Source organism: Odontomachus brunneus, unplaced genomic scaffold (assembly GCF_010583005.1).
Source record: "Odontomachus brunneus isolate Ranch 3 - 2012 unplaced genomic scaffold, Obru_v1 Obru_scaffold_264, whole genome shotgun sequence".
Classification (NCBI taxonomy): Eukaryota; Metazoa; Arthropoda; class Insecta; order Hymenoptera; family Formicidae; genus Odontomachus; species Odontomachus brunneus.
This window is the reverse complement of record NW_022639714.1, coordinates 4,680-15,763: the sequence shown is the minus strand read 5'-3', so window position 1 is coordinate 15,763 and position 11,084 is coordinate 4,680. Positions and strand designations below refer to the sequence as shown.

General features: G+C 33.6%; 2 protein-coding genes across 5 annotated transcripts in view; one reads left to right on the top strand and one right to left on the bottom strand.

The window, feature by feature from the left end:
- The window catches only part of LOC116852988 (autophagy-related protein 13 homolog), a 6,757-nt gene extending 5,059 nt beyond the window's left edge, over positions 1–1,698 (bottom strand). For 2 of the 4 annotated variants that reach the window (XM_032833813.1, XM_032833815.1), the window contains exon 1: positions 981–1,697. In XM_032833813.1, coding sequence (XP_032689704.1) covers positions 981–1,133 — 153 coding nt within the window. In that variant the 5' untranslated portion in view covers positions 1,134–1,697. Of the gene's footprint in view, positions 1–980 lie in introns of all 4 variants that reach the window. The other 2 variants (XM_032833814.1, XM_032833812.1) reach the window with 2 other exon arrangements.
- A 5,125-nt stretch (positions 1,699–6,823) lies between these two features.
- On the top strand, positions 6,824–10,447 carry LOC116852997 (cytochrome b5-like). The gene is made up of 4 exons (XM_032833844.1): positions 6,824–6,985; positions 7,847–7,975; positions 8,417–8,490; positions 8,660–10,447. Exons 1-4 carry the CDS (start codon positions 6,863–6,865, stop codon positions 8,697–8,699), a joined length of 366 nt encoding a protein of 121 aa, XP_032689735.1. The 5' UTR covers positions 6,824–6,862; the 3' UTR covers positions 8,700–10,447.
- Positions 10,448–11,084: the final 637 nt, after the last annotated feature.

Sequence of the window (11,084 nt, the reverse complement as noted above, 5' to 3'; positions counted from 1 at the left end):
ACCTTGGATTTTTTTCAAACTTTGTAAATTTGTATATTTTTACGCATAGAATTGATTTCTGAAAACAAAAATTATCGCTTACTTTTTGTTTTCTTGTTTTTTTTTATTTTTGTTTTATAATGTCGGAAAGGCAGAGAATAGTTCATACATGCTTTTCTCTGCTTTAATAAAAAGCATAAACTCTGTTATAAAACAGAGAATAGTTCATACATGCTTTTCTCTGCTTTAATAAAAAGCATAAACTCTGTTATAAAACAGAGAATAGTTCATACATGCTTTTCTCTGCTTTAATAAAAAGCATAAACTCTGTTATAAAACAGAGAATAGTTCATACATGCTTTTCTCTGCTTTAATCAAAAGCATAAACTGTTATAAAGCAGAGAATGGTTTATGTATGCTTTCCTCTGCTTTAATCATATACACTATCTTATAAAACTTAATAATTACCTTTTTATACGAATTAAAATTTAGATCTAACTGTACACACGATTACAACGTTCTCGTCATACATGAACTATTCTCTGTTTTATAACAGAGTTTATGCTTTTTATTAAAGCAGAGAAAAGCATGTATGAACAATTCTCTGCTTTATAACAGTTTATGCTTTTGATTAAAGCAGAGAAAAGAATGTATGAACTATTCTTTGCCTTTCCTACTTACCGACATCATAACAAATGATGAACAAATGATGATAAACAAAAAGTGAGCAACAATTTTTGTTTTCAGAAATCAATTCTATGCATAAAAATATACAAATTTATAAAGTTCAAAAAAAATCCAAGATGGGGACGTTATACTTATATATTTATCATAAATAAATAAATATATATATATAATGTCAGGCCAATTGCAGCACTTAGCAAAAAGATATCAATATCATTGTAAGAAATATTAAATAAAAGATATACAGTTTCATTGCACCAAGCAGCAGGGTTAAACCAAATGAACTGTTTACAAGTCAGAGCAAAGTTTACTTTTACCCAATCACCGGCCGAAGAGTCCGGCTTGCACGTGGTGTTGACCTTCTGACCTGATCTCGACTGTACTATGATCTGGGCAGCTCTTAGCGCTAGGTACTTCGTGAACTTGTCTAGGTCCTTCCTGTCCTGCATGCTTAATTGCAGCGTCGACATTGCACATAATCGTGACACTGATCGAGTCTCATAGGCGCTCTCGAGAGCGTATACGTGAGTGAGAAGCACGTCGTAACGTTATAATAGAACAACACCGCATTTTCGGCTCACGATTGCACAGCGTACAAATACGCGTTCGTGCAACGTAATCGCGAGAAAGTACCTTACGCGTGTGTAGCGTACATACACGTTGTACTTTGAACTTCTCGCTCGGTTCTCCCCTTTCTCTTCTCTCACAAATACCTGTCGGTTGATGACCGAAGACCTTTTCGAGATAACGTATAACTGCTAAAGCACACTAATTTCCACTGCAACGATCGTGAGTATCCGTAGTGAAGTATCGAAGTACCGGAAAATATCGTAGAGTACGGAATAGTAATCTACGGCAATAGTGCGATAGAACGCCTATTATCTGACCGAGACGTGACACGTGGAAATACGACGACGATGACAGTTTCCAACTCCTCTATTTTTACGACGACACAGAGATCGATTAGAGGCGTTGCTGAGCCTCAGTCGCTCTTGTTATGATGTGAAAGTAATGGAGGATTCTGACTGCAGGTCTGTTCTTTTTAGTTGAACTGGTGCAATAAGTTATAGCATGTTCGACTGGCTCTGGGTTGTTCAGCCTACGTTATTGGTCGAACAAGTACTTATAAGCTTTATGATTGGCTAGTAGAGACTTATGACGTCATTAATCGCTCTCGGAACGAGAGCCAGCGTTGGGCACGTATTATACTGAGATATTATACATTGGTTGCTTTCCAACAAGAGACACAAGTCACACAAACATCATTTTATCTTTGTTCCACATTTAGTGAATAACAAAGATAGGATGATACTTGTGTCGATTTATGTCTCTTGTTGGAAAGCAACTATTGTGGCTGCGTTCCGAAATTAACTGCCAGTACTGAAAGTATGATGTCATAAAGTAGAACTGCGGATCCGTTCCGTAATTACTGATGCTGCTTTTCAGCTTGTAATGCAATCAATAACGGAACGGACTCGCAGTAGAAATATTCAGTATTGTGGAGGTTAAGATAAACAAGTTTCATAGATAATTATGGATCAAACATAGCGTGATATGGAGATTGTGATTTTAACAAAAGTTGTAAAATATGTAATAGAATCTTCTGAAAGTTCTTCAGATAGCGAAGAAGATGATATATTTTTAAGGACTCTTAATAGAAATTTGACTCCACGTTTTCGTTGCAAGGACTATGTTGAAAGTGTTATACCATTGTATACAGACGAGGAATTTCAAATGCACTTTCGGTACAGAAAACAATATACAATTTTTACCTAATGTACATCAAACGCATGTAAAAGAAATATGATAAAATGTGCCATTGATTATTAAAAAAAAAAAGTAATATCAAGAAAATGGAATTTATTGTTTCAGACTTAAACGAAGTACTTTTCAATTCTTATTTAAATTATTAAATCCTAAATTAAATAAACAAAATAAAATAAAAATAAAATAATTATAAAAGTAAAATAATTATTGATTATTACAAACTTATACCTGTACGTGCTTTTTCAGCATCTTCACGACTAACTGTTACACTATACATTTTATTACTTTCTGAACATATGAGGCTTAACGTCTCATCACAGAGCGCCGCCATTTTTTCACTGCTGGTGTCTTACCTCGCCAGCCGCAGTAACGAAAGCAGGAAATTACGTCAAAATATATGACGTCACGTGTTAACGAAAGTACATTTAAAGCTTATTGCGACGTATTTCGGAACGACTTTGCAGTACTGCAAGTACTGACAGTGAGTTTCGGAACGCAGCCTGTGTTATACACTGTATTATACAATATAATGGCTCCTGCACACAGGACGCGGTAATGCTTGCCGCGCGGCGAAAGTCCGCGCGACAGCCAATCAATATGTTGTTTTTCCGTAAAAGCTAGAAGGTTATTATGGAAAGCAGCATATTGATTGGCACACGGTGCTTATTTTCGTACTGGTTCGCTTGCTGGAAATACTCTGTTTTGATTGGTGCATTTCCATCCATTCTCAGAAATGCACCAATCAAAACAGAGTATTTTCATCCAGCAAGCAATCCAGCACGAAAACAAGTACCGTGTGCTACTGGTTTAAGTTCTAATTAGAGTTAAGCCAGCAGCACACGATGCTTGTTTTTATACTGGATTGTTTGCTAAATGGAAATACTCTGTCCTGATTGGTGCATTGTACGGTAGTACAACGGGCACGAACCAGGCACGAACGGGCACATTTTATCGTTACTACTGCGAAAATGCGCCTAGCTCAGGGCAGCGATCATGTAACTTTTCCCCTAGGGCGGAAACGTGAAAAGTGAAAATTTCACGTGAACTCGTGATCACGTAACTCGGCGAAATGTGGAAACGTGAAACTTTTCACGTGAATTTGTTAGCCATGAAATGTGCTGGCGGAAAAGTGAAAATCTAGTGACATGATGAATGCGGAATATATTATGCTACTGCTGTGATGAGATACATGAAACATAACAATCCTAAGGTTATAGCGATGTTTTTAAGGTTAATATGTTTTACAGCCGATGGATATAACTGATTTGACCGATATTGAAATCATGTAGGAACCATATTTAGTGATTTGTGCTTTTCACGCATAGAGTTATTCGATTGCGTGAGCAATGAAAAAGTTCACGTGAAATCGATAGAGTAAAAAGTGAAAAATGAAAAGTTCCGTTCGAAGTTACGTGATCGCTGCCCTAGCCATTGAAATCAGGCTGGTGGCCACTCTCATGTTTCTCTCTGCTGGTAACACCAGCGAAGAGTGGTGCCCTCGCCGCGTTGTGGCAACTTGAAGTTGAGTTGCTATGTGTCGTACTTGTCACTCCGTCGTCGACGGGGAAGTCGGTAAATATCGTTAAAGCAGGAATTACAGCGGGTAAATGCGCTCGCGCTTATCACGGAGTATGTTAGTATCGTGCGCATTCACCAATTCACTCAAGACTTTATAATAATGACCAAAGGGCGTCTAAATTATGGTACTCTATGGCCGGTCTCTCTCTCTCTCTCTCTCTCTCTCTCTCTCTCTCTCTCAATGGTTTTCAGGCCTGGTTCTATTGGCCCTTTCACCACAGCTTTATGATATGTGGAAGTATATACGCAATGTTCGTCTGCATCCGCTAATCCGATCCGTCCCTTACGGACACGATTTGGTAATCCGATTAGCCTAGGGAACTTTCTCTCTAGACAATTTACATCACTGCGATTAATCCGATTAAAAATCCAATTGCTACACGTAAACACCCGTAATGAAACTGAACCAAATGCGACTATCGATTATGGAATCGAATGTTGTGACGTAATATTGTCGATTAATGGAATAGACAAATGCATGACGTATGGATGGCGTAAAGATATGTTTCAACAAGTTCGGACATTTTTTTGGAAACAATCCTCGGAATTATTTTTGGAGAAAATTAATTATTATCAAATCTTATAACTAGACTGGGAGTGCTGTTGGGGAATATATATAATATATATTACTGAGTCTCCCTGTAACCATATACTGAACTGAACTGAACGTATCGATAAGAAAATTAAAGTTTTTGCAGTGTAAAATAAAAATAATATATAACACAATAGTAAGTTGTTGTTTGTGTGGACATTCGAAAACAAGAGGACATCTGGAAACATTTCATAGATATATAATATATTTAATGTAAAATAAATGAATTAAATGAAAAGTACAACGTATAGGTTAACTTTGCTGTATTTCATATATAATAGCTACGTTCAATAAAACGTTTATTTTTAGCAACTATTGAAAACTTATATTATATATAAACCAGTTGTATATAAGTACAAATCTAAGATTTGCACTCGACAATATGCTCATACAATTGATTAAATTCTGATTTCATTTTTTATTGCAAGTGACTAATTTTATCTTTCTCCAATATTAATAAAATATAAATATTATTTTTCTATTATTCTTTTTAAATCATTATTCCTTTGCTATATACTTCCAAAATATTTAAAGTATACCGCCAGATTGTGTTTCCGATAACGTCACTTATGACGTATGAATACGTCACAAAACTGAACCAATGCGACACAATCGATCACCTACGATATATCGCAACATGCTCCTTCTTGATATTCTTTATTCAATAATTTATTCTTGATATTCTTTATTCAATAATTCACTGAAGTATTTTTCTTTTAACTCTGATGATATTATGTACTGTAGGCTTCAGTGAAATAATATGCCAAACGCTATTAAGAAATAACAATAAGAAATGTATTTTTTTGCATTTTAAAAAAGTATGGCCATCTTATCCGAGTTTGTCCTATGTACTGAGAGAAAAATATAGTTACTTTTGGCGTCAACTATACTCTTTTGTGAATTTAACCACAAAAATAATTAGAAAAACATTGAATTGTTTTAGTAAGTGTTATTAGAAAGATGATTCTTCTAATTATTTTTCTGGTTAAAATCACAAAAAAGTATAGTTAACGCCGAAAGCAACTATATTTTTCTCTCAGTGCGGAGCGTTCAGCCCGCATTACTTTATACTCTATGGGTTAAAGATTGCTTTACTTCGTAAACTGGGTTAATGAAAGGATTTGTGAAAGAATTAACAATGCGCGTATAAGGTGGGAAAAATCATCCGAATAAGGAATTTATCCCGTGCTTCATTGTATCCATATCTGATTATCTACAATGATAATCTGATAATGTGCTACGTGACTATGAATGGTACAAAGGAGATAGGAATCTTTCCACGTTTAGCTTCGTTCACGTTTCTCGATTCATATCACGATATTTGATATTTTATTAAGATTATAAATTAAATAATTAATCATAAATAATATCGCTCTCATATTTCAAATTTTAGTAGCGATAGTCATCTTTGTTCTTCCAAATGGAACTATATAACTTTTTATGTAAATCAAGGCTGTGTGTAAAAGAATAAAAGTGAAAAATAAAACAATATTTTAAAGAGATATTTTATATAAAAATATGACGAAGTAAAATTTTTAAGATATCTCATAAAATATTCATACACATATATTGATAGTTTTATTTAGTGCTTGAAAATTAAATTGCTCTTATATGTACATTGATGAGAAGAGCGTAGGTTTATATGCATAAAATAAAAAATCAAATAAAAACACATCTTTTAAAAAAAAATTTAAAAAAGTTTAAAAAAGTTTAAAAGAAGTTATTATGAATTGAAAGGACAATAAAGACGTAATTATATCTAGACATTCATGTTTGCAAGTCTAAATCGTGGGTGCTTATCGTTCGAATATTTTATCAAATCGAATCATACAATTTTTTACATAAATATAGGTGTGAAAGTATAAAAATAAAATAATAAAACAATTAATGCTTTATAAAAAATATTTCATACGAAAATATAGTAAGAAAAATTTTTAAATTATCTCATGAAACATTCACACATTCTCTGACACTTTCATTTAGTGCTTAATAAATTAATTACTTTTATGCATATATTGACAGGTTTATACGTAAAAAGTAAGACATTAAATTATTCTTCTTTAAAATAAATAGATTGTGAATTAAGACATTGACAGAGACGTTATTATTTTTAGAAATTTACTTTCTCAAGTCTATGTTGCGATATGTAGATGTTATCGTTTGTACGTTCCGGAAATATCATCTTCGTCAGATCGGCACATGTTACTTATATCGTCGACTTGAGTAGACTTTTCTCTGTTTGCCGCGTGACTCTCTCGAAACATGAACGATTCGTCGATACGTTACTCGCTCGCGGATGTCGCCAAGTGTAACGGCAAGAACGGAGCGAGAACCTGGGTCGTAATCTACGATAACGTTTACGATGTGACGGATTACTTGGACCAGGTACGTTTTCACTGCTGTACTTCGAAATCGTTGAATAAACCTACCTACGGTATACATGCGACGACAATTTCAGCGTTTATCCATGCAATGGATTGTGAAGTGATTGTGAAGATTCCTGTGCACAAATGTTCTATTTTGTGAATTTATAAGGATATGGAGAGAATATTCTTCAGTTCTTTTTCCATATAAATTCTTTCCAATTTTATTATGTTTTCGAATGATGCAGAATAAACTGTTAATAAAGTTTACTTTCTTAAAGAATGTAGAATTTAGTCTAAACAATTACTATTAGAAAATCCATTAAATTTTAAATTCCAACATAAAATTTAATTAAATGCCATTTAATTAAATTTTAATTTAAAATTTAATTTACTCAATTTCTCAGTAGTAATTTTCTAAATGTAGTAACGATATTTGATTTTAAAGTTTTCTCTCTCTATCTTTCTCTTTCTCAATTAAGTAGTATTTAATTAAATTTAATTAAATAGAAAATTAATTTTCAATAAAAATTTAATAAATTTTTTAATTAAAAAGTGTAGTAATTTTTTACATAATAGACTTTAGCTCCTAAATGTAAATAATACATTTAAGACAGAAGGATAATAAATTAAAACAAAATATCAATATATTCCTCATTTACAAAATTCTATAGTAATTTTTACTATAAAATTCTTTCCTTTACTATACAATTTTTTCCCCATACGATCATAAACACGGCGTAATGGGGAGAAGGATGATTCTTCATGTTTACATTATGACTTCGATTAGGATATTTGCAAACTTTTTTGACGATTCTTTTTAATTGTATAATATAATGTGGTAGATTTAACGGAAGAATTATAGCGAATGGAATAATTACAGCATCCCGGTGGTGCGGATTTGCTTGATGAGTACGCGGGAAGAGATGCCACGAGCGAATTCGACGAGTTCGGTCACTCCTCAGACGCTAAGAAGTTAATGAAAAAGTTTCTACTTGGCGAACTAAAAGACGTAAGTAAAATTAATTCTTATGTAAATTAATTCTTATACAATAATTAACGTTTTCGGGAATTGCCCGGAGAGAATATTATATATTTTCTTCTCATATAAATTCCTTTTAATTTTAATATGTTTTCTAGTAGTACAGGAATAGATTGTCAGTAGAATTTTATCTTGCTAAAAGTCATATATACTAAATTCTCTAACAGTAAACATTTGTTCTTAAATATAAATAACATCTATGAGATGGAAGGATAACTTTAGAGAGGATAAACTCAAGCAAGTCGGATATATTGTTTGGCTACAAGGTTATACAGTAATTTTTATCATAAAATTTTCTCTCCGAGTATTCGTTGATTTCACAAAACAGATTTCTACGTATATTGTAGATGAGAATTTTTCACTTAGAATCTTTTCGGTAAAATGTTGAATAAATGATGTGTGTTATTATAGGAAGATAAACGGGCTAATCGAAAGAAGAAGCACGTTTTTAACGGAACGAAAGCGGAAGAGGCAAGCAGGCGAAGGTCAACTTCTCTACTATTAATAAACGCGATTCACAATATTGAATTTATTATGACCAAAAATCTCTCCTTTTAGTAACATCCCAAGTTAACAGTGATTAAACATGAACAATCTTAATATAATACTAGATTAATTTCGCAACTGTAATTTAATCTGCTCTTCTCGTTTCAGAGGTCTTTTGGCAATTCTCTGCGGCAAATGTACGTCTTGAAGAGCCCCGTCGCGCGATCGTCGTTTTTAAATATGTTATCGGTACAATTTTATTTATTACGTCATTTTATCTTCGCACATTTTTTTTATATTTATATAACGCGCCGCAACAAACACACACATGTAATAGCATACGTGCTACTGATAAAAATCATCGAAATTGAAAGTAAATGCCCGCTTATCGCTTATGTGTGTACGCGATATGTACGGGGAATCCTGGGCGCAAAGGAGGAAAACCAATTACGTCCGCGAATACAAATGAGTCATGTACCGTCAACGCTTATCGCATTGTCAGATAATGACGTAAGAGACCAGTGACTCGCTTGCTTCTCGGTGCAATTTTCATTTCGCGAGCGAGGTGTTGCGAATGTCAGCTAGTACTTCCAGTTTTTTCTTTAACCTTTCGCGTGTTGTGGACGCATGTATGTGTTCGGCAAGTGTTATCGATGTGGACTATGGACACATAAATTAGTCCGAAGAATTTCTTCGGCTTATACTCCCGACACAAGCAACAGCTACTAATTGCGATGCGCACTTGTCTTTATGTTCTTTTACTTTAGCGACGATAGTAAATAATATTCATTTGTCCATTGATTTCGATTTTTCGAGAAGCTCCATTTTCTAACTAATTAATTTACGACAGCCCAAAGTCTCTCGTCCTCCGCGATTGTTTAACTCTGAAGTGTTTCGCACACAAAAAGTTAATTAACTTGCGTCTCTTACAAATTAGATCTCAAGTAAACTTACGGTAATGTCGAGTGGAGTTCTTTGAAATTATGGTAAACTGTGGTGCATACGATCGACGCGACGAAAACATATAATTACATATAACTTACCTATATGTAAATATAATTAAATTAAATTAAATATATAATTAAAGTAAATAAATTAAATATAGAGAAATTAAATGAACTTTAATATAATTATTTTGTTATATTTAATCAAATATAATTATTATAAATAGAATTATTTAATTTAATTAATTTAATTAAACATATAATCAAATGTAATTTTAAATATTATTATGATAGTTTATATAATTCACGCTCTTAAAGAAAATCATGAGAACTTATGGTGAACAAATTATAGAAGATGGCAGTGTACTCGACAGATCGATCCATATGATGCGATACGCGAAATAGATAACGCATTTCAAGCGCTGTGATATTGGTTATCGTTCGTCGTGTAAAACACCTGGAAGTTGCGCGTTGCACGAGCATGAAAGGAAATTCCGCTTTGCTATACGTACTATGAATTATGCCGAGATCTCGTGGGTCATCGTAAAGCAGTTTTCCCTATTGCTCGAGCAACCTTGTTACGCAACAGGGATTTCCCTAGTTCGAACGAGGATTTCACTTGACAATTGGCGCTCGACACGTACGCGCCATAATTATATAAGGAACATTTCTGAGAAATGATTTATGAGAGCCGTAAAACGAATTTAACAAGATCCGTGTCGAATCAACTTCCTAAGATTTGTCATATACATTGGACAGGCCTTTACATTGTCGTGTTATAAATTAAATTTTATTTGTTGAATAACACGTATCTTATAATGATTATTGGAATATTTGATGATTATAGAGTACTTATTTTTGACTCTCATAGAGCCAAAAGGTTGGAGTAGAATATTCGACGCAGCCAGGATAGAGTTGATTCATGTTATTATGTAATTTCAAAATTGTTATCTTAAAATTTCTTGAATTGAAATTTCATTCGGAAAATAAAGTGACCACCGAATTATTCGAATTTGAGTGATTTTTCCCTTATGTAAAATAAATTCTTCGCTTTAAATCGAAGAATTTTTTTTACTTCGAATCACTGCGTACGTGCCACAGTCCAAATGTATTATTATAACGGATCTAACGTTAAGGGGCCGATTTTGGGATATTGGAAAATTATTTTAAAGGTACAGGGCGTGCTACTGAGGCAATAGAGTCACACAAACACGCGTTGTCACCGCGGAAACGATACAGAACGAAATAAGCATATCTGACGTAATTTTCGAAAATAGACCTTTTCAAAGGCAAATGTTTCTTTAGCAAACCTTAAAAAACTGTCCGAAATAGTGCTCTCTACGCTAAAGCGAAATAACTTATAACCTACCATAACATGGCCTACTTTCGGCCTATGCGCTGAATAAGTACATCTGTGCATGCGGGAGAATCCGTATGTGCTACTATGACGGATCTAACGTTATGAGGGTGACTTTAGGATTTTGGAAAAATATTTCCAAGGTACTGGGTGTGCTACAAAGTCACACAAACACGCGTTGTCACACCGGAAACGATACAGAACGAAATAAGCATATCTAACGTAATTTTCGAAAATATACCTTTTCAAGGGCGAATGTTTCTTTAAAAAACCCTAAAAAACTATCCGAAAT

Bases quoted from the DNA above. Each gene is read 5' to 3' on its own strand.
- LOC116852997 (XM_032833844.1), top strand. From the start codon at position 6,863: ATGAACGATTCGTCGATACGTTACTCGCTCGCGGATGTCGCCAAGTGT. The intron at 6,986-7,846 runs GTACGTTTTCAC...GAATAATTACAG, and splicing joins TGACGGATTACTTGGACCAG to CATCCCGGTGGTGCGGATTT. The intron at 7,976-8,416 runs GTAAGTAAAATT...GTGTTATTATAG, and splicing joins TACTTGGCGAACTAAAAGAC to GAAGATAAACGGGCTAATCG.